Source organism: Euwallacea similis, chromosome 8 (genome assembly GCF_039881205.1).
Source record: "Euwallacea similis isolate ESF13 chromosome 8, ESF131.1, whole genome shotgun sequence".
Lineage (NCBI taxonomy): Eukaryota > Metazoa > Arthropoda > Insecta > Coleoptera > Curculionidae > Euwallacea > Euwallacea similis.
Genome location: NC_089616.1, coordinates 3,133,858 through 3,157,810, shown reverse-complemented (window position 1 = coordinate 3,157,810; position 23,953 = coordinate 3,133,858). Strand labels below are relative to the sequence as shown.

General features: G+C 35.3%; 2 protein-coding genes across 4 annotated transcripts in view; one reads left to right on the top strand and one right to left on the bottom strand.

Moving 5' to 3' along the window:
- LOC136410286 (lachesin-like) overlaps positions 1–16,852 on the bottom strand; it is a 49,262-nt gene extending 32,410 nt beyond the window's left edge. The window contains exons 1-3 of one of the 2 annotated variants that reach the window (XM_066392368.1): positions 16,687–16,852; positions 16,494–16,627; positions 12,297–12,404 (exon numbers count right to left, since the gene is read on the bottom strand). In XM_066392368.1, coding sequence (XP_066248465.1) covers positions 12,297–12,404; positions 16,494–16,569 — 184 coding nt within the window. In that variant the 5' untranslated portion in view covers positions 16,570–16,627; positions 16,687–16,852. Of the gene's footprint in view, positions 1–12,296; positions 12,405–16,493 lie in introns of both variants that reach the window. The other variant, XM_066392367.1, reaches the window with a different exon arrangement.
- Positions 16,853–18,041: 1,189 nt separating this feature from the next.
- Positions 18,042–23,751, top strand: Herc4 (HECT and RLD domain containing E3 ubiquitin ligase 4). 2 transcript variants are annotated; one of them, XM_066392353.1, is made up of 17 exons: positions 18,042–18,186; positions 18,283–18,446; positions 18,566–18,702; positions 19,381–19,617; positions 19,739–19,918; positions 19,966–20,183; positions 20,244–20,496; positions 20,550–20,884; positions 20,963–21,259; positions 21,313–21,486; positions 21,536–21,622; positions 21,674–21,850; positions 21,905–22,082; positions 22,133–22,415; positions 22,473–22,703; positions 22,755–22,863; positions 23,194–23,751. In XM_066392353.1, the coding sequence occupies exons 2-17, from the start codon at positions 18,358–18,360 to the stop codon at positions 23,344–23,346; spliced, it is 3,138 nt and encodes a 1,045-aa protein (XP_066248450.1). In that variant the 5' UTR covers positions 18,042–18,186; positions 18,283–18,357; the 3' UTR covers positions 23,347–23,751. The 2 variants fall into 2 exon arrangements, with proteins under 2 accessions (XP_066248450.1, XP_066248449.1); XM_066392352.1 differs by having other exon boundaries at positions 18,566–18,717.
- Positions 23,752–23,953: the final 202 nt, after the last annotated feature.

Genomic DNA, 23,953 nt, shown 5'->3' with positions numbered 1-23,953 from the left:
AAGTAAGCCATAATATGCTGAACAAACTCGCGATGTTAAGCTCCCATTATGGTCCCATTGTATCTGGAACAGGAGCAACCTGTAACGGGCGGCCAGCTGTTAATATTTATAAAGGGCATTAGAATAATAAAGCCCTACTTACTCCGTGAAAGGGTTTTCGATCTAGATAAGTCGAAGCTCTTTTTCAAACTATCCCGTAGTATCTCATTCTGGAGAAGGATCGAAGTCGGTTTGGGATGAATGTATCAGAGGCGTACAAGGTGTAAACAAGACAAATTTGGATACTTATTATTCGTCTAGGAATATTCTTTTTTTTTATATAAATGATCAAAGAGTCGTTAGTTTATTGTCAACTTTATATCATACTTAGGGGTCAAGAAAGAAAAAATGATATAATTCGGTGAGGAGCATTGACGCCGACTCTGTTCTAAATCTTACACTGAAAGGGTTTTTGATGGAAAGGGTGCCTTTACAAAAAATAGCTTGAACGACTGATTAGAATCTTGTGGGGTGGCTTCGCACGTCGGCACGACCGCTCTTGTATTCCAAGATTGATTAATGTATCAGAGGAATATGTATGTTCCCTTTGAGAATCATATTTTTCGTGTCAGGCGGCAATTATGAAGTGCACGTGCACTACTTTGTGGGTTTGTCATTTTTAAACCGAATCTCAACTAGAAAACATATTAAATGACAACAAGATGTAAAAAAGGGTAACCAGTTCGTATATGCCAAATGTTTTTTCACAATTATACAGAATGTTTCACGTCTATTTAGTAGCTAAATATTATCGCTCCTGCATAGTATAATCTAAAAAATGTGCATGGTTAAGAAAGTTACCTTCAATGGACATTTACTTAGACAAATTCACAAATCGTGTATGTAGTTGTGTATTTTTTATAATCATTGATAAGTATATCCAGGGTTACCCAATTATATTTAGTCTAATTATTAAAGAGGATCAGCTATTTCATTTTTAAATTTTCCTTTAGTTCGCCCTGTGTATCTTTCGGAAATTAGGAAGCCAAAAATGTGAAAGCATTCCCCAGAAACGACTCAATACACGATCGATTAATTTCACTAAAGATGAACCTATGAAATTTGAAGTAGTGACGGATATTGAATTTGATTCATATTAATATTAATAGCTAGTTTTCGTAATTCGCGCCAGAAACAAAAATGGTTGTGCGCACTGTCTAAATTCACTTATTTTGTCGGCCATTTTTAATGCGATGAATCATCGTTAACGCTTCTAACGTTTATAAGTTTTTATCCGAATTTTTTGGGTAAAATTCCAGTTCCAGAACCACGAAAATTCCTTGTATGGATGAAAATACGGAAGAATAAACTGTTACGAGTGTTTTCCGCTAAAATCCTGGTATATTTGTGTCGTATTTCTGGCGTGCTTTGCTGATTTTATATATGTGTAATTTGGTGGAAATGTTCCAGAAACATAAGACTGCGACTGCGTAGAATTTAGAGTCTTTCGACGTGACCTCTGGTAAGTTTTACGTCACAGTATGTTCTTAAGCATTTCAACAAAGTTTCATGAAAATGTCCATAAGCGGAGACGCAGAAATTAATTATCTTCTATTCGTAGACTGATGTTTTAATACTCTAAAAGGTCTGATATTCTACTAACGCTTAAAAAACCGTTCAAAGGAAGCAAATTTTATAACTATACTATATCTAAATAATGAAAAAATTAGTCATCACGATAAATCACACAAAAACTACGAATTCAAAGCAGCAAAACATATCTATGCCAGCCGATAAAAGCTACAGTGGTTCACAATAGTACACATTTTTAAATCTTTCAGATTGACTTACAATTTCAATACAATGCCTTTCTTATACAGTTTTTTATTAAATACCTTAATAAATTTGTTTCTTACTAAAATACACAATTTTATACAGGTAGTATTTGCGAGTAGGGTTGTTGATATTATTTTTGAACGTTTAAAAGCTTGTAGTAAAATAGAAACTTAAGATATTCCTGAAATTAAAAAATTGTATCTGATGAAAGTAGCTGGAAAAGTAAAAAGTTTCCGCTGACAAAAGACGCTAAGGAAATAGTTTTTACAATTTTTAGTTACTTACAAAGAACGTTTTCACAGACGAAATGTATTAGCTGCTACGAAAGTATGATGAGGATATCATCATCCAGCATTTACAGAGTTGTTTTTGATCGTAGAAAAGAAGCGAAGATAAATTCTATAAAAACCAGTTTGCGAGGAAGAAAACTGATAAAACTTAATGGTTATATCAAAAGAGTTTTAAAATGTGCTGTGCATACATTTTATATTGCTAATGAAATTCCAGCATTGGAAACAATTCACCGCAAATATGCAAAGAGACTCTATCTAAAGAACTATAACTACTTGGCTTTTTCTTTGCTAAATATATGGTAATAAAAATCGACATTAATAGAGAAGCCGGAAATAGTTATCTAACATTATATAAACCTTCGAAGAATGAGATAGCTCCGCTCCGAAGATAGAAAAATATATTACCTTGAAATATGACTAAATGCAAGCCACACCGTGCAAAAAGTATGGCCGGACACAACTGTGACTAGCAGCAGACAAGCAACATTGGAAGGACAGGCATAAAGCTTCCTTCAGGCAAAGGGGGTGAGATTTATAATCACCATTATAAGAAATAATACTGGGTTTATGGAAAATGGACGATTAATTTTTACCTCAAAAACAATGGGAGATTATTGCGAGGAAATTAATTCTACACGTATTGGGCAATGGTTTGATTTTGTGCTTCAACGAGTTAATGCCAATTCGGTTGTTGTCATGGATAATGCGCTCTATCGTTGTCGTCACAGTGAAAGAGTCCCCACCAGGTCCAGTCAGAAATACGACATGCAACAATGGTTACGAGAAAAAAAGAATTCCGTTCCATACAAATGCAGTTAAAACAGAACATATGACAGTAATACGACAACATAAACCACATAATACATAGAAGTTATGTTGTAGATGAATTAGCCCGAAATCGCGATATTACTGTTTTACGATTACCACCTTATCACTGCGAACTAAATTCAATTGAACTAATTTCGGCTCAAGTGAAAAAGTTACGTGGCACGAACATTTATTCGACAATGCTTGAAAGGAAGTTACGCCTTTGTCATGGCAAAATGTAATTAAACATGTGTTGAAAGAAGACGAACAAATGTGAAGCCTGGATAATTTCATTGACACAGTAACAGAGCTCTTAATTATCCAAGGTAACAATGTTAGTAGCAGCGATACTCTCAACGATATTTCTAAATCAGATACCAGTGATTCTGATCAAGTTAAATGAGTAGATTGATAGAGAGTATTCTAGAAACAACAACTTAATTCCCATTTGATAGATCTTCCATTTGTAAAAAAAATGCGAACAAAAGTTTCGAAGTTTAATTTATTTGACCTTTTACAATTCAACCACAGCTTTGACTCACTGTAATGGGAAAGTGTGTTTACGTATAAATATTTTTTTGCATGACCTATCATGATCACTAATTTCTTTATTATTTAGATATAGTATAGACAACATCCCGTTTTTGTAATGTTTAAGCAAAAAACTGTGTCAAGAAGATCTTCATTAGACACCATGCATATTTTTGCACATTCCACTTATGACCCACTTCGTACATAATTCATATTTCGTTATGTATTTATTTATCTATCATGTATTACAGAACAAGTTTTGAAGGCACATTTCTTAACCAGCTGGTCTTTCTTTAAAACTATTTTTCTAGTACACTAACTTCCTTAAACTTATATGCCTGAATAACAAACACAAAATTGGTACCACTTAATTGTACACTTGGGAGGTAATTTTATTTTCCCCTACTTAACAAATATCCTGCAGTAATGAGCAGCGAAAATAAGTCATTTTGCTGCTCATTAAAAACCACAGTGAATTCGTGTAACAAAAGCAAAGACACAAGCACTGCTTTTCAGTACTTATACAATTTTTGAGCTAAGTTTGCATCGTTACGGAAAACTGTAGTACGAATAGGAAATATGGCATTTTTAATTAAAAAGTTTCTGAAGTTACGCTAATTTCATGAATGCTGATTCAGATATGGGGCTTTTGCGTTATTCGAACAATGTAAACCGTGGTACGCTTACGGCGAAATTGGTTAAGTTCGATTTAGATTTGCATTAGGGGCGCAATTCGGGAACGTTCACATCATTTTACTGCAATGACTCATTATGAAATATATTATTCATATTGATCGTAAATTTCGTTTGCAAAATTCCTGCCCGCCATCCATTTAAAAGTGAACTTTTTCCTACGGATTTAACAAATGGCAGACTCGTCACTTATTCATAAAAAACCGGCCCTATTTCACTCCGAACACAACTCATACCTGGAGCTCCGCATACAAACACAATTTAATTAATTTTTAGGATTGCGCTATTCATTACGCAGAGCGTTTGTATTCGTGCCATTGTATTCATACGTGAACGAGGAAACCAAAAAATATGCTATAAATATTGCTTTTTTGCAGAAGCCGTTCTGGCACAGTTGGCTTTTATTACTTTTACGCTTACAGGGACTTTTCTGTAAAATATTGCCTTAAATATTTACACTTATGTATATAGCAAGTTGCAGCGAGCAGTCGATAGGATCCCGCTCTACTAGTTCCTGCATTTTTCTATATTAATTCGCACATATCGATCCTGGCTCTACGGCTAAACATCCCCTATATCTAGATAAGCTTAAATGCAAATAACGCCTTGGACGTTTACTTATGATGTATGTGTAATCTGAAAGGGTATTCTGCATATAGTGCATCATGTTGTGCGGTTTTTTCCCATTAACAGAAAATACAGAGAGTTTCTCATATTCGCTCCTTATTGGTTGTGTGTTACGCGCTATTCCCAAATGGAATGAACGAAATGTGAAACTTTGTCACCGTGTATATCGAAAATAGTGCGTTTTTGATCGTGGGTCAATTAGCATTTTTTTACTATTTTACCGTATGCTATTTATAATTATTGTCGATTTTACATTTAATTTTTGATCGTCCATTTCAGCTCATTTCGTAACGAAAATAAAATTTAGTACTTAATATTTTTCTCATTTGCCAAGAATTTTTATAACAAATTCTTTTCAAAAGAGAAACATGCGCTTAAGAGAACGTTTCAGCATACAATTTCAATTTACCAAAAGTTAATTTAATTCATTTAACTAGTCGGTTTAATTAAACCGAAACTGCAAGCTGTGTTTAGTTATCGCAAAACGAACGTATATAGCACAGTGGGTATTTAAAACTGAGGTGGAGCTTCTAAACCACAGTTGCAATCTGCCATTTCGCTCTATTTATCAAAGAGCGGGGAATGCGATAAAACTTTCACCAATTAGATCTCATACAATTGAGGCGGTTAATCCGGAAAGCTTGTTATATCAGTTTGCCAACAAAGATAAATTGAAAGTAGGAACATGAGGGATTTTACTAAGGGATGTGCTTTGAATTTCATTAGGAATTTGTAATGGTTTGGGGTTTGTAGCATCAGTTCAATGCTTTACTAATATTTTTGTATTTGCTATTGCTTGTTGTTTTTTAAGATATGTGTGAGGTCGAGATGTGATTATTTAAAATATTGTTAAAGTTACTCATTCTTCCTGTTTTTAATACCTTTTCTAAATCGATTTTCTATTATTAAAGAGTCTCAAGTAAATATATTAATTTTTTTAGAATTATTGCTTCTATGCCTTTCCCCAGAAAAATTTTAAGGCGATATTTATTGCTCTAATCGATAGAAGCTCTGGAACCTTAAAAATGCAGCTTGAAGAACCTATATTTCAAGGGGCTTTCAAAAACGAGAAAATCAGTATTAATGTTAGTCCATATCTTAGGAACTATAAGAGACAGAGCAATTCGCCCAGTGCAAGCGGATAGATGTTATCGAGACGATTCATTTTAAATGTATTTTCAATGCAATTGCTCTTTGAGTACCCAAAATATCAACGCTTTACTCTCAAAATCAAATGGGGCTGCTGCGAAAGTCAGTTTGAATTACAGAAAAGACTACAGGACAGAATAAGTTTGTCTCTGTTTCTAAGAGACGGAGTCAAATTAGTACCTTTTTTTTTTCATTTTGAAAGTGTGGTGAAACGAAAATCCCTAAAAAGATTATTTCAACTAAAAAATTAACTAAAAAATGGCTTATATGAATTACATTAGAACAGCAGTCTTTATTATTCACAACCCTCAAACTGTTATTCTGAATGCTCACTAATCGCGCATCACAATTGCTCGGATTCTTATGAATACTGATATCTGAGTGCTCGGGAAAAATCATGCGGAGCATTGATGAAATTCTCAATTTACATGGAGATTATTTTACTGGCAAAGCTATCAGGAGTCTGAAAAATCAAGCCTAACGGTCAATATGTCAAAACCTGGTAACTTTACCAAAGAAAATAATTTCCTTGAAATCAAATAAATTGACCAACAGTGTACTGTGATTCGTAAAAATGATCTTGTTTCTCAATCCTACAAAGAATTTGATATATTTTGGTACCAAGGTTTTTTAAAGAAAAATAGTAGTAGCTATAATCGTTTATTGTTAATTTCAATGAATTCATTAAACAATCTAACAACTTTAACACGTTTATATTAGATGTATTCTAGTATCGATCATATTAATTCTAACCATTTATCAGTATTATCTGACTAAGCTTTCCACACCCTAATCCAATTTACTATTCCAAATACCCGAATTGCGGTTTATGCAATCGATGAAACTAAAATGGCGTTAAACGATACGTGCTGGTCTTGCAAATTCCAAAATGTTATATGTAATTTGTTGTTAATGCATTAATGCACTGGCTTTACATAAAATATAGCAAATAGACAATGTTTGGTATGATGGTATATAATACATAGTATGTATATATATATATATATATATATATATGTATGTATGTATGTATGTATGTATGTATGTATGTATGTATGTATGTATGTATGTATACACAATATATAGGCAGTATGCGAAGATTCAATAAAACAACCTGTCTCTATATCCAATTATTGCGAGAATCAGCGTTTTATAATCGGATTAAGTCACCGATGCGAGTCAAAAGCGAGTGGAACCGATCGAACTAATTTTGTAAAGGGCCAATGCAAAATAGAACTGAAGATTAAAGCTGCCCTAAATTAGGGTTACATAACCATCCACGTCCATTCTCATTTTTAAGGTGCAATTGAATCAGAGGTAGATTCAATTTGCTTTAGGCATCTAGCACGACAGAAGATGATATTGAAGCACTGAAGGTTTGGTGTCGTTAATTTACTAAAAACATACACAAAAAGCCTGGCTCTTTCTGACCATTAATCAACCTTTTTTTACTAAATGGTCCCCCTTAGGTCTCCACCGTTCGGCTTTAGCGAAAAACCACATGTATACATATGATTTATGGCGTTTCTTGCACAAGACCATCTATTACTGTATAAACCCGCCCCTGCTGGCTTTAAATGTTATAGCTCGGGAAAAAACCGCTTTTAAATTAAATTCCTAGGTTCTCCAACAATTTGTATTTTCTAAGTTTTCCAGGCAAAAGCCAACTTCCGGATTTAAAACGGGGAAAGTTTTAAATGAGACGGGTTCTAAATCGTTCTGGAGAGTTGAACGTAAGACATTCTTTCGTATGTCGAATAGACGTATCCTTGAGATATATTTATTGCATATCTATTTCATGTGATAAGCCAAGGAATATCAAAGCAAATGTCTTTCCCGGCAATTAATTTATGACTCCAAATCTCTCGTTGGTCTCTTTATTGGATCTAACATCGTCCGTCAATAGCCCCTTATAACTGAAAGAATTAATGATATGTTATACATCACAACCAACAAACTAAAGACAAAAAATTGCCGAATTTTAACACGCTTAATATGCCACTGATTGGTATACTGGATGCTGTATAGATAATTTGAACTATAAAGTACTATATATAGAATAAATAGAATAAAATAATTATATAATTTGAAAAATCCAGGTCAAACCCCACATGAATCAAAAGAACATAAAATTTGTTCGCGTTCTATAGAATGATCTTTCATAACAAATTGCACAGAACACATAATCATATCATTTAACTGCCAGACTTTCAACTGAAATTTAAACTGACTCTATTCAATACATCCTGATTAAACTCTTATCCACCAACATAATGCAAATTTGTAACAGTTGTAAACCGCACAAGTGCATATACCCTTTGACAATTCGCAGGGGTGTAATTCGACGATCCCTTACCCCTCTCAAGAACCGGCGTCTGTAAGACCCTAAATGGGAGCCCACAGATGATATCTAGATCATCTCATTTTCATGTTATGAGAATAGAATTGATTGTGGAAGAATTGATATTTTCATATGAACAATTTCTATATGTATGCTGTTATTTAATTCTGAACTAAAAGTGATCGAATTACAAGCAAAATGAAAAGCTTTTTTGGACTGGCTTTAAAGCGGCTTTTACTTTGATTACAGCTGAAATCCTTGATGGAAATTTACTAAACCTAAATTGAGTTTAATGATGATACATTTTTTAACTGCACTTTTAAGTTATGAATTCTATTTCGAAAGCGATATAGCAATAACAAAATCGCACATATTCATATGCAAATTTACCTCGAACTCAACTTGGCGGCATGCCAGGAATATGAAAGAAGGTAACAATATCTTTTATGCCCTATAGAACGTACACCTTTAATATCCCCAAAAAGGCTCTTTATAGATTTAGATTATTGCAGTTGCTAGGAATTTTATTTTTATCGTTGCGGCTCTATCTTTTCCCTCAGCGATTCTTTTAGAGACAAATCACCACTCTAGGATAGATGGCATTTTTTAGTAACTGTTATTGTAAATTTTTGACTATTGCAATTTTCTATGATGGAATTTCTACTCCGATGACATCAATAAGGGGGTTTATTTCAGTCTCTTTTTCCGGGGATTCAGGTTAAACGTGGCAGAAAATTTCCGATGCAAAGTAAGTTTACCGTGAAAAATCGCATTTCCATCTTTAGCGCTTGACTACATCCCTGAGAAATTAAGTTGTATGGTTATTTACGTGTTGAAGCAAGTTCTGCAGATAACAGGAATTTTTCTCCAATATCATAATTTTTCATATACTCTAATCTATACCTATACACTCATACATATGTTTAAATCTGTCTCAGATGCCACGAAATTCCGAAGAGAAATCATAAATCCCGACACCTATCTCACTTTGAATGCAAACTAGCATACAAATCTAATTCAAACTCTGGATCGAAACAACTTCCAGGGATTCCATGTCTGGATAACGTTCAAGAATTTAATAAAATAGTGAAGAAGGAATATATGTATACCACTAGCGAACACAATCTTTGGTAAATATAAGTTATTTTAATTGGAGTAGATTGTTTACTGACCTTTTCCAGGATATGCTTAGTTATGGAATATTGTGTAAAATATTTATTAGAAGGAGTTTACACACTGCTTGACGTAGAAAAGAGAACACCCGGTAAAAATGGTTCATTAGTTTTTCCATCATATTCTCGCATTTATTTTTGCGTTATCAGGAATTTTAGGTATTTTTTAACTATAAAAAGGCAACAACAAATCAACCTTGAAAAAGGTCGCATAGTAGACTTATGAGAGGCTGATTTGTCGTTTAGAAAAATGATCATTAGGTTGAACCGAAGTGGTACTGTTGTTGTCGGGTATGGTTCTAGGTCGGCCAGTCACAAAGAAAAAAAAGTTCAGGAAGGTGTCGAAGAACTACAGAACCCAAAAATTCCGCATTAGACTTTTGATCTTAAGAGACAGGTTTATCTCGTCGATGGCATGGACGGCCTATTGGGGGATATGAACCATTTATCCAATCTTGCGCTACCTCTTACCATTATTTATCAATAAAAATGATTGCAATGGTGCAGAGAACGAGTGCAATGAGCCCTGGATGGGATACTGCAGTCGTCAGCAGCGAATTCAGATTTTGTCTGGGTATGCATGGTGGTCGGGGAAAAATGAGAAGGCGACAGGATGAAAGACGGAATATTTAATTTTCAGTTCAGAGGCATGTGCACCAGGTTGTAAAGCTAATAATGTGGGTTGCTATAGTTTGTGGTAGCAGGTCACCTTTGGTTTTCATCAGCGGCAATGTGACCGCTCCAAGATGCATCCAGGAAGTCTCAGAGCAGCAACTTCTGTCCTATTTCAAAACACTCCGCAATCCAATTTTTCAACGAGATAATATATGACCACTTGTAGTTCGGGTTATTATGGATTTCTTCCAACCAAAATAAAAGAATTTATTACCTTGGCTACCCTAAAGACTAGACCTGTCACCAATCGAACCAATCAAATTGTGGATAGAAAGTTACAAAATTTACCCCATTCCTCACAAACCCTAACGGCGCTCTTTAATGCCGTACAGGTAGCCCGGAATGAGATCCGTCAAGAGGGCATCAATCATCTCATTGAATCGAGGTGTAGACATATCCTGGAGTACATAAGACAACGTGGATAGCCGACATATTACTATGTTTTTTTTTAAATTTTAACTATCGAATTTGTCTAATTTTTTAACGATATGTTTGTGTTAGTAGAAGAAACATGCATACCAAAAGTCATGTAAATCAAACCATTCTTACGGGGTGTGCTCTTTTCTGTGTCACGCAGTATATAACGCCCACCTTCCCTCTATAAAATGTAACATTAAACTCTTCTTCACTACCAATACGAAATTTAAGCCATGCATTGGAACAAATTGATACATAAATATTGGAAATTGAATTTTACTATTATTAATATATCGCTAATTTATATCGTCGTCAAATACATGTATTACAAATCTGACATATTGGTTCAATTTGGCATTCATCTATTTGATTCAGCCACATTCGAATTAATGAATTTGTGAGGATGGAGCAATAAATAAAACCTTTTGGTGACGCTTTAGTACTGACTTTCAAGGTAATATTTTATGGAAATTTGATTTTGTTAGATATAAGTGGTGGAATTTTATGGACACACATATTTTTGTCACCTCTCAAAACCAACAACCGTAATTCCTCGCCTGAAATTTATGGTAAACCATAATTTATTATCTCTGGGTGATTTATATCTTCCGATTTTACCAGACCTCCGATGCAAAGTTTAGTTTCTCTGCTCGGAAGTCATATCTATTTTGCTCGCTCCATACGGAAACTTTGATTAAACATGAGATTTATGAATTGCAATAATTAGTTCGTTTTCGGTTCGTTTCTATTATGGAAGCGATGAAAATCTCTAAGTTACTCTCATTTAAGGGCCAAAGACCTTGGAAAAGGTCAGTTTAAGGCAAAAGCGAAATTTAACATTTTCCAAAATTGGTTCGAGGGGTCCTAATTGATTCATAAATTAATGAGTTATCGACATTTGCTCCCTACAGGCTGCGGGAAGTTTCAACGTTTAACTATCGATATCTCGAAAATTTATAGCCCCAAAACGGGGTTGTCCAGCTAAACGATTTCTTCTCCAGAATTAAGAGCTTTCTTAATTTTTCTCCCTCAGATTTCGCTTAAATTGCCCCTCGGTTTCTTATTTGTAATTCTTAAGCTCTCTTTCAACATCCCTAATTCTGTAGCAAAAAGTTGCGAAGGAATATCTCGGATTCCGTAACACGCGGTTTCGTTATAAATCAAATCCAGACATAACCTACTAAAAATGGCAAGAAAATACAGTTTTCTTGGGCGGAAAACAAACTGCACTCCTTGAAAACCACTGGGCCCCTGCAGAGCACAGTTTCATAAATCGAATTTGGCACTTTGATTTATTCAGAGCCCGACACCCAGAAATAAACAGTTCAGTTGCCGCTAATATGATTGATTGTAAAGTTTCTTGTTCTTGAATGTTGCCGTTAAATAGTGTCTATGATTTATCGTGGTTATAGAAGTAGCCATTTGTAACTGACATCGCAAAACCCACCGGAGGGTCTTAAAAGCAATTTACTAGACGCGGTGGCTACTAAAATTTCCCGTCGCTGCAAAAAATGGCAAATCATGATAAATCACTTTAAAATCGACCTCTGAGCGGGAAGAAATTAATTGAAAGAGCTGCATAAGAGCATACTACGACCTCTATTCTCTACAAGCATATAAACTATCATCAGGTATACTTCCCACATAATGGAATAGCGGGTGTGCTCTTTAACATCAAAGCTTTGTTAAGTTAAGAGCTCTAATAATATGCATTAGCTCCTGCCTTACTAAAATGCCTCATACAATGCTTCACACGAAAATGTACATCATACTCACCAAGATTGTGAATCTCGCACGGCAGGACCACTGTGTCCCCGGTGACCACTTTGAAAGTGTTTCCTCTGGACACGAAACGCGGCACTTGATGGTTGGAGACAATGGCACCTAAAACAATAAGAAAACATAGAGTTTTTTGCCATTTGAAATATCCTCTTTGAGTTATAATATCGACTTGAAAGTTCAGATGCCTCAAAGGGAGACAAATCTACACACACAGAAATGCAGCCCCACAAAGCAAACATCATTTCTAATGACTGAACTGCTATTTGATCTCTAAACCTCCCTTTTAACTGTATCAAATCGCCAATTTAAGTTCCTATATTGAATCTATATTGAATTGTTCCTATTTGAAAAATACGATTTGATTCCATAAAAATCTCTACATCAAATAAATTATTCTGGATTTGATGACTGCCTCCGCTATAAGGCACTTGTTAAATTTAATTGCATACTTTTTCCCTATTGTTCGCATCTTAGATTAGAATACAAAACGTGAAGAGCATGCTCCATTGTACATTGAATTATTGAGTAACATGGGGGAAACTAGAGTGGATTGGCAAGTGTACAATGCTGGGTGCCATGTTCATGGAAAGTTGAATTACATGTTTCCAGAAGCAGTTTACTTTTATTTGAGAAACAGAGTTGAATCAAATTCCAGCTCTAAAGCAACAATTTGCTTAAAACCCCAATATTGCACTTTAACTTTAGCAAAACTTCTGCCGAGTTATATACAAAAAGACAGTCATGGCAGGGAACGAGCGTAACTTGGGAACATAAATAGAGCCAGGAAACTGTAACATCTCCGTTATGATGCTAGAAAATTGCTGGGACGATAAAATTCACCAACCATGAATGTCAAACAATAAAATCTTTGCCGACGTTCTACGAAGGGAAAATCGAATAATTGCCGGTCATAAAACAAAGTTTTCGGTCCAGAGGGAGATCTTGACAACGCAACTTTGGGGCTGATTTTATCTCGACCATGACTGACAAATATGTTCGACGAGACATTATTTTCCCCTATAAGAAATTGATGATACATGTTTAGAGTGATTTGTTCAATTTTGCTTACGCTTATGTGGAGGAAATCGTTTATTTTTACAAAGAGACAGAAACACTGTCAGAGATCGGTACAACGTGAGATTCTTCAAAAAAAAAACTCGTGTGACTTTAAAATAAAACTCGGTGATCTGAAAACGTAACGCATTTACTATTTACCATAAAGCACATGACCGCCATCCATTATTATAATTCAATTAAGTTGTTTTGTTTGTCAAAATTCGTAATTCCCACCACTGCCAATGTTGCACTTACAACTGTTCTGGATCATATAGCTATCATTGTCTATCGCACGAGGTTAGATACAAAGTATAACTAAACTGCTTTTGTCACAAAACGAAGTAATTTAAAGCTAGCCCGGATACAGTAGCCCAGTGATTAGCTTCTGGAAAGACAGTAAAAAAAAAATATATCTTTGCTGAAAATTCTGAAATTTGACAAAAATTCAGAAAGAGCACTGATATTGGGGAGATAATGTAAATACGGTTAAGTTAACCCCGCAACAAACTCATGAAATATGCATAGAGGTATGTTTGAATAATTCAGGTTTCATGGCCTAACATAATTAGCCTATAATTGGGTTTTCCAGAATGGTTTGTTTGAAATAGCCCTAAAGGCCATAATTTATACATTATTTAATTTTGTTCCATCTTGATTTAACCGATCGTTACATTTTTTCATATATTGAAACAAGTTCTTGTAGCCATATGTAGAGCTGCTACACTATACTTGAAAATTGAATCACATCGATATTTGTTCGTATTAATCAAGCATGTATGTATGACATCATCTGCAAACAGAACGAGATTAATTAGCTCATTAATGTCTGACAAGGCCGAGCTACATGTTGGTTTGAAGTTGAGTTATTGACGCGTGCAGGAGGCAATGGATTCGACTATGCCCATCTATTTATTGCTGCTGGAAGTGAGAGATATTATAGCCCTTCATGCCATATAAAAGGTTATACCTAGATTCTAAATTACTAAATTAATTAATACCCAAAAACAAGAATACAAAAATTAGAATCCGGTAGCATAAATATTAGTTTTCCTCTTAAACGTTTTATATTTATTTTTCTCGCTTTGAACAACAAACTCCAAGATGGAAACGCCCCAGATTATACTGGAACGATAATTAGTTTGCATGTCAATAACAGACTGTATCCGAGGCTTTTTAGAATATCTGGCACCGATTTTCCAATTTCCCCTACAAGTACCCGTCAGGACGTTGGAGATGGCGTTTAAAGCTTGTTAAGCAAGAGCTTTTTTATTTTTATTTTTAAGTTATATCCGAAACTCGTTTACGTCATCGACGTTTTCGAAAGTATCGGAGCTTTTTTCCGTGTCTAACTCAAGCTAAGTTTTACTTAGTACAATGCTTGATAAACCATAAAACAGATCACTTTCTAATTGCGTGTTGATAAAGCCAGAGAAAGTAATATAACCTAATAGGGGCATTCTTTTAAAACAAAAATAATGTCAACAACTTTCCATATAGTCCCATATCAGTTATTAAGCAATATTTCAAGCGTGACTCCCCTTTTATTGCACTATAGTAATGCAATCTTTCCATGGGGGACAAAATATCTGTTAATGTACTGGATCTATTTCTTTAATGCCAGTCAGGCAATTGCCCTTTCAGATAGCCGTCACTAGTGGATAATTAATGACTTTCAGATTTATAGTAAAATGGGGAATGGAGACGCCTATAAATGCCATCGACGCATATCGTTTAATCCGTTTCAGGGAAAACATAGATATTATCGTTTTATTGAGCCGTCGTTAACGCTCCCATTGACGTAGTTTGAGAAAAAGGAGAATGGTTAAAGATGGAGGTTCGAATTGGTCGTCAATCAAGTCGATAAAAAGCTATCCGAGTATAAAGGGGAGAAACTTCTGCTTAATGGGGAGGATTGTTCTAGCTTAGATGCAATTTGGCTGCTGTAATATCAGTGGGTTTTACTCCTCTAAATCTCAAGATGGTACTATTTACCCTCAGAATCATTTTATTGTTGGGTGATCACACAGAGCTGAAGCTGGGTCAGTGGGAAAAGAGTCATAAGCTTTTCATGATTACAACACTAAGATAAATTTGAGGATTCGGTTAGTGAAATTGTGTCGAGTTTTGGCAGGAAATCGTCGAATCCTCATCCATCAGCTTCAGAAATAATATTTATATGTATAAATTTGATTGAATTAAGAGTGACATTAATTTATATGCATAATTATACATATTTCTTTCGGCAGTTATGTTTAACTGAGACCTAAATTTCGTTCTCACAAGGTACACATATACGTTTTTATTCCTGTATATAAAAAAGTTGAAATAACTCCTCCTCAACTTGAATGGGGCCACGAAAGTTTGATCGTAAAAATTTAAATTACTTTTATACCCCGAAGGACTGTTCCATTGAGCTTAACAAATAAGAAATGTAATCCATTTGTGGAGCCTATTATTTTGGCCCCAGCAAACGCAAATTAAAGGTTAAAGAAATTTATAGTTTTAAGTTCAATTCTATCTCCAAATTTTATAGTTCCTTGCAAGTCTAACAAATGTTCAGTGTAGAGGTACGCAGTATTTGGATTGATCTACAAAATGACCAGAACTAAATTCGACTTAGCATTAGGATTGCGTTTTTAAAAAAAATTAGCTGAAATTAAGTATAAGCTTTCAGGTGTATCTTTAAAAATTCAACACAGTTTGATAATTTCGAAACTTCGCAAGGATCTCTAAAACGATTAGAGCTAAATTTGACGTGACATTTACATCGTGCGTTTGAAGAAGTGACTGAAACTCGATGGATTTACCTTTGAAAATAACACGTTTAATTTAAAATATTTTGTTGAAATATTTTGATTTGCATTCTTTTTATAGGTGAAATTAGTTAATTCCAATTCAAAACAAATTCGATGACTTTATTATTGCGTATAAATACGATTTAAAAATTTTAGAAATTTCTAGAACGGTTAGAGCTAAGTATGACTTGATTTCTGTATGGTCTTTTTGAAGCAAAATTAGCTGAAATCGTATGCAAGCTTGATAGATTTATAATCGAAACTAATATATTATACTTCAAAAATTTAACAAATATGAAAAATCCCTCAAACACTTAGAGCGACCTTAACAAAAACTTACCCCCATTCAAAATCGCTTGACATCCACCCAAGAACACGAAAAAAACCAACATACACGGCTTCGCTATTCGCCCCATTTTACAGTTCACCACTGTAATACGTCAAGATATTCAGACCTTACTGATCGGCTCATAACTAAATTAGTTCATAACTTAGTGATGTTTTTCTCTCATAGTAAAAATTCGAAACTTTGCTTATTTGGCGGTAAAAAGTCACGTGCCGCCCAAACGTGCTTTCGCGCCCTCCGCCGAAGCTCGCGCTTTGCAACCCTTCTGAACATCCACCGCATCCGCCGACAGTTCGCCGTAATCTGAAACGTTCTGCATGCCGTTTGCCGGCAGCAGAGTCGAGCCAACTTCTCTTGAAACACTTGCTATCTTGCTCATTTTGCGGTCGTCACAGAGCAATTTGCATTTGGCTATCAACGATTCTCCCTTTTTCCCCAGGGGCGGACAGGCAACAGGGATATTGCATGTCGCTCGTATTTAGAAATGAGAACGGACAATCATACTGTTACACACTTAGTATCCAAAATATCTCCTTCGATCAATTACTTGAAATGGACCTTCATGTGACTTAAATATGACCACATTACCACGTTAACGTCAATATGACGTGCACTTGCTGATGTGCAAGACAGATTTGCTACGTTAATTAATGTTATTCTCAGGGAAATTTCTACTTAAAATGAAGACACACATTTTTTTGCCGTCTATCACTAGAGATCACTATGCACATCCCTCCGAACGAAGACGTGTCTTAGATATTGCAAATTTCACCACGTGAAGGGCTGGATGCGGCCACAGATCCGTTTTGTATGCAGTTCCCAGTGGTTTGCTCATCGCTCTTTTTCTTAGGTTCTATATTAGTTTTGTGTACCCGTTTAGGTCACTCATGACTTTTTTAAATTTCACCCTCATCGACCGCTTACAACTGCAAGTAGAGAGCTGCATAATCTATATGGCGATTAACTATGTCCCCATAAGATAGTTTAACTTTGAAATAATTATCTCCCCCACTAAAGAACTCCTGAAAGACCCAATCGCATAAAACAGGTCCGCAAGCTTTATTAGCTCAATCACTCTAGTGATTCTCTTTATTTTAAGCAAAATCAAACTTACTATCAGTAGTTTTATGTCTAGCATTGATCGGAAATCTTACAATTGATATGATGCCTCAGTGAAAATCTCTTGCTGATTTAGTTGCCAGCAAAACCTAGCTCTAGACGGCTGAATGGTCCTTCTGTGATTCCAATTCAAACCTTAAGAGATACATTAATTTTAGAGACTGGGCTAACGAAAATTTGATCAAGCTCTAGAAAAGATGCATTGTGATGTTAAACCACATAATTTAAATTGAATTAATTCTTAAAATTTATAATATGAGGCCCTTTTATAAGATTTAATGTGCTTTAGGAATGAATTATGGATTGTCTACATAGTCTACTGGAAACTCTCTTAACGCGATTTATTCTTACCTCCAAGCGACTTTGATACGGAACATATCCCCAATCAGTATTAACTGTCAAGTTCGAATTGTCAGTTAAAATCTGTGCAAAACCTAAAAAAATTAACAATTTTTATATATATTTTTTAATGATAATTATTAACTAAATCAATAGTGACTAATCAAAAACTACCCCAATATCACACACGTCTACCAAAGCTGGATTAAGGTATAGGGCCTCCAAACTGGTATGTACCAATAAACAGTGCCCCCACAATCTTATATCCCGCAAAATAGATACGCAAGGAACATTCTAGATTCAATTAGTTTGTCCTCCTTTTTAGATAATATATGATAATAATGATTAAAAAATATCAAAACTCTAACTGTTTTGCATTAAATTCTTTGTGATATCCACCATGTATGCTTGGGGAAGTACCATTCATGGAGAACTGGGTCTGGGAGGTATCGAGGAAGAACACATTTTAACTCCTCGAATGTTGGACTGGTAATAATACGTGTATTTTCCTACATAGAATAATGTCAGTTAGAAACAGAAAGAATTATCTCATTGCAAAATTTAACTACATACCAGTTGTTCCAATAATTCAAAGAAGTGATTTTCAGGTATCTAGCCAGCAAAGTAATAGGATGTGCTCTAGGTGACAACCATACACTTTTCCTCACTAATGAAGGAAAGGTGTATTCTTGTGGAAATAATGATTACGGGCAATTAGGACATGACCAGCCTAGAAAAAGGCCACGTATGTCTCTGTTTAGTATGTAAAATTTTGCTTTACATGTATTTGTAGACACTAAATAGTTAATGGTTTAAAAACACTTCGCATAATAGTTGGTTATTACTTTTTTCTTCCATCTATATGTTTGTGTTCCATTTGTAATTGGATTGTTATATGCAAATTAATTAATTCATGCACATATTAGCTGAGTTCAGTAGAAGAGCCTATAGTTATGCAATCATCAGAATTTCTGTTGATTGATACACTATCATTTAAATAAATCTAAGTGAAAGATGACATTACTTTCATTCTAAATTTCAAACAAGTAGACAGCAGAAGTAACAGTTTGCACAACTGTGGCCTCAGATGAATGCAGCTATTGTCATTATTTGGATATTGACCCTTTTTTTCGGTATTCTTTTGTGGTTACCACTGGATTAAGAAATAATTCAATCAACTGGGGAGGATTGGAACTAATTTATGTATAATAACAGTAAGCAATCACTTCATTTGTAGCTTATTCAGAAGAACTTACTTCAATATAAAAATGAGGAACACCTCAGATATTTTAACTTAAAAAAATTGTGCATCACAAAGAAACTCACATAAAATTTTCTAACACCACCTCAATTGGTTGCTTCTATTAACAATTATTACACTTTATCAACCCTGAATATTAACTGCTGCAATTATTACAATCAGAATTAGTAACTGGCCTGGATGCCTACAATATCACACATGTGGCCTGTGGGGCAACCCATTCAGCGGCCTTGAACCAGTGGGGTCAGGTGTTCTCGTGGGGTTCTGATTTCCACGGACAGTTGGGTTTACAGTTGGGAGAAAATATCCAGCCAGTGCCCAAAATCATCAGAACCCTCGCTTCACAACATGTTGTACAGTTGGCTTGCGGTCAAAGACATACTATTGCCTTAACTAATAGTAAGTTAGCAGCAGAAATTAGCACACCATTAGCTCAATTCAAATAACAATTATTATGTCTTCAGCATTTCCAAATCATGCTATTTAGACTGTGTTTTGGTAAAACAATTTTCTTTGCTAGATGGTGACATATTAGCATGGGGAGCCAACAATTTTGGTCAACTTGGTTTAGGGGTATCCAGCTCCAGTGAAACAGTACCTAAGCCTGTAATTTCATTAAGAGGCATTCCCATTGTGCTCATAACGTGCGGTGCAAATCATACGTTCGCACTTTCCAAATCTGGAGCTGTATATGGGTGGGGTGCGTATCTTAAACCCCTTTTGACACAAATAATAAATATTATATAGGTAAAAACACTAAAGGACAATTAGGGTTGAATGATACGCAAAACAAAATATATCCTACGCAATTGAGGACTCTTAGGAACTTACGAGTTAGATATATAGCATGTGGAGAAGAATTCTCTGCTTTCTTGACACTAGATGGGGGAGTTTTTACTTGTGGTGCTGGTATGTATGGTCAGTTGGGCCATGGAAATAATAGTAATGAAATTTTACCTAAACAAGTGAGTTTATCAATTGCCTTTCACTATTACCAGATTTTTTTTATGCAGTAACTATTTCAGGTTATAGAACTAATGGGTTCCACAATCACCCAAATTGCATGCGGCAGGCAGCATTGTCTATCTTTCGTGCCTTCCAGGGGTAGAGTGTACAGTTTCGGTATCGGGGGATCCGGGCAATTGGGCGTGAGGAAAACTAATAGTGCCTGCACACCCCAAGCTGTTCTAGGCCCATGGATATCGCCTGGTGGGAGTTGTCTTGTACCCCCAGACAATAAAAACGATCGTAATCTAGTCATTCACCGAATATTTGCTGGTACAAAACGCTCCTTCGCCAAAATTTGTCGCATTTTTCCAAAATTATTTCAGGGGGAGACCATTGTTTTGTGTCAGTTATACCTCAGGATCGTAAAGTATCTCCCTATGATTGTAGAGATCACGATCCGCAAAAACAAATACTTACTATTACCAATAGCTATGTTAAAACTCTGCTGCGTATTCCCCTTAACGGGCAGGTGGATCAAGAAGTTATCAGTTTTCTGGAGACGGCCTTTAAAAGTCTTTCATGTCTTAACGCATCATTTCTACTGGAAGATGACAAGCACTATTACTGCACTAGTAAACATCATGGAGTTGATGTGAAAGTAGCCGAGCAAACGTTCGATGTTATAGCGAAGATTGAAAATGAGACAATACAGACTTTGGTAAGTTGCTGAGTGGCAGTGTCGTCAAAACTAATAGTGACAATTGCTTTTCTGTGTTTTTTCCTACCCTTGGTTCAGATTTTAACTGGTTTAACCGAAGACGTATTAAACCAATTAACTCCAAACCCCCCTGACGTGGAGTCCCTTAGAATATACCTAATACTGCCCCTCTACCACGAATTCAATAATCCAAAACAGTACCTGAAACTACAAAAACCCTTCGCCAGTGGGGTTCTGAATTTAAAGCAACCGGCACATAAGGTAGTAGGTGGTTGGTGGGCTATGATGCAGCCGGATTATTTTGAGAAGCTTGTGAATATTTTCAAAAACGTTGTCAGTTACATTTTGATGAATCAAAGAATCCCGCAAGGCAGAGTAAGAGGTTTGAACGTTACTTTGAACCGAAAATTAACATATAAATGTTTTAGACCGTCTTCTATGATGCCGCTTTAGTGACAATGTTAGACTTAATGGGGTATTTGAGCAACCTGAATCGTAGCGTGGACGGTTTGATAGTTTCTTACGAAATTTTCCAAATACACGAGCTACATGACTATGTAGATGTTCGAGTCGACTATGTTTTGTGGCTAACTGATAGTGATGTAAGAATCTTGAAAGAATTGGAATATATCTATAACACTGATATTTTAGATTCGAACACCCTTTTTGTGTAACTATCCATTCCTATTTGATACTCATGCTAAATTAAAGTTGCTAGAGACTGATCAATCGTTACAAGTAAGCTGCTTTACTTTTTCCTCATTGGATATACTTACAGCCACATTTTAGATGCAAAATGCGATGCAAAGCGCTGCTCACCAGGCAGTTGTCGCTGCCATGGTAAATCCAGGAAGGATTTCAATCAATCAGTTTTTAATGCTAAATGTTACAAGAGAGCATATTGTGGAAGACACTTTAAGGGAACTCAGTAGAGTTAGCTCTAATGATTTAAAAAAACCATTGAAGGTATTTTATTATTTACCCTAAAATGGTCAAGTAAATTCAACCATTATTTTCAAGATCAAATTTTGTGGTGAAGAAGCGGAAGATGCGGGAGGTGTGACCAAAGAATTTTTCATGCTTTTATTAAGAGAAATTCTGGATCCGAAGTATGGAATGTTCAAAGAATATGAGGAAACCCGGGCAATTTGGTTCTCAGAAAGTCCCTTAGAGGAGACTAATGTCTATTTTCTTATTGGTAAGGTTTATAAAGAGTAATGCCTTTTTACGGAAAAACTATTTTGCCAGGAATGATCTGCGGACTGGCCATTTATAACTTCACGATTATAGACATCCCTTTTCCGCTCGCCCTTTATAAAAAGCTCCTACATGAGCCAGTAGGGCTGAAAGATTTAAACGACTTATCGCCTTCCATGGCAAATTCCCTTAAAAGCGTGCTCGAGTACGACGGTGACGATTTGGAAGATGTTTTCGGTCTTTTTTTTGATATTAACAGAGATTTTTACGGCAAAATGGTCACCATGGAACTGAAACCTAATGGATCTAATATTCCGGTCACCCAAGAAAATAAGTACTGATTCAGTCTAAGATCTTTTGGATTGATATTCATGAATTTGTGTTGGTTTAGAAAGGAATACGTTTCTTTGTACCTGGATTATATATTCAGATATTCAGTGGAATGTCAATATAACGCCTTCCGTGATGGTTTCATGAAAGTTTGTGGGGGCAGGGTATTGCTGCTTTTCCATGCACATGAACTGATGTCCATTGTAGTAGGAAACGAAGATTACGATTGGCACGTTTTGGAAGAAGTAGCGGAGTACAAAAGCGGATACAAATCATCTGATCCGACGATAAGGTACTTTGCAAAGGTTATTTGAATTATAATTCCCGGGTTATGATGTTTTAGATACTTTTGGGAAGTTCTACATGAGATGTCTTTGGAAGATAAGAAAAAATTTTTGATGTTTTTGACAGGAACTTATAGGATACCCATTCAGGGAATGAAAGCCATGAAGGTAACATCCAATTACAAATTTAGGCGGTGTTTTTACCGTTTTGTCTGAGCTTTGTTCAAAAATTTACACTAGCGCTTTTATTATTTCGTCAAAAGGCAGGCATAATTTTTATTATTTAGTTGAATATTTACACCTCGCAGTTCAACTATCGAAATGTAAACGCTATTTTGACAATTTCATTAGAGTTTATACCTATTTTGTTGTAATTTAAAAAGATTTACACCGGCGCATTCAACACTTCATCAGAAGTAAAACGTAATTTTTGTCGTCTGGTATAAAATTTACTGTTCGCCATATAATTTTCTGTTAAGAATTCCAATCTTTTTTCAGATCGCGATCCAACCAACTACAGACGACAAGTTCCTCCCTGTCGCCCATACTTGTTTCAACTTATTGGACCTGCCCAGGTACAAAACTAAAGAACGTCTGCGGTACAAACTGATGCAAGCGATACAACAGACTCAGGGATTTTCTTTGGTCTAATTAGAAACGTACTTTTTCCATATGAAAACGAGCTTTGTTTTACAACATCGAAATTGCCCAGCCACTGTGCCTAAATTCTAAAGGTACCCAGGTAAGTATGCCTTCTTGAGGGTATAAGTTTTCAAATATGTGCTATTTTCACCTATTTCTATCATAAATTTGTGTTGTAAAGCAAATGAAGGATATTGGACACATTTTCGTGTTGAACGCTCTTTTTGTTACTAATTTACGTTTATTCGGATTGGCTGCTTTGTCTGAATTGCAGCATCAAAAAGCATATTTCATATTTCTATTGGAATATGTCTGTCAGTAACAGCGTTAATTCTGTGTAGATACAGATTTTGTCTGTGATCCATGTTTTTTGTTGTTCTACTGATAATAAAACACATTTATATTTACAAATTATTAGAATAGTTCTTTGTTATAAATCCTAGAAAGTTCCATGGAAAGCGAGAAAGGTGCTGCGTTCGAATCAAGACATTTAAATAATATGAGAAGTAGGTAGCCAAAAGAAAATCTAAAACCTATAGAAGTGACATTTTGTGGAAGACTTGAAGGCAAAGGTTAGTGAAAAAGAGATGCTAATGAGTAATGCTTTAAGAATTAT

Coding starts and splice junctions, on each gene's coding strand:
- Herc4 (XM_066392352.1), top strand. CDS start 18,358: ATGTATGCTTGGGGAAGTACCATTCATGGAGAACTGGGTCTGGGAGGT. Junction 21,623..21,673: donor AGACTGATCAATCGTTACAA/GTAAGCTGCTTT, acceptor GCCACATTTTAG/ATGCAAAATGCGATGCAAAG. Junction 22,864..23,193: donor AGGGAATGAAAGCCATGAAG/GTAACATCCAAT, acceptor ATCTTTTTTCAG/ATCGCGATCCAACCAACTAC.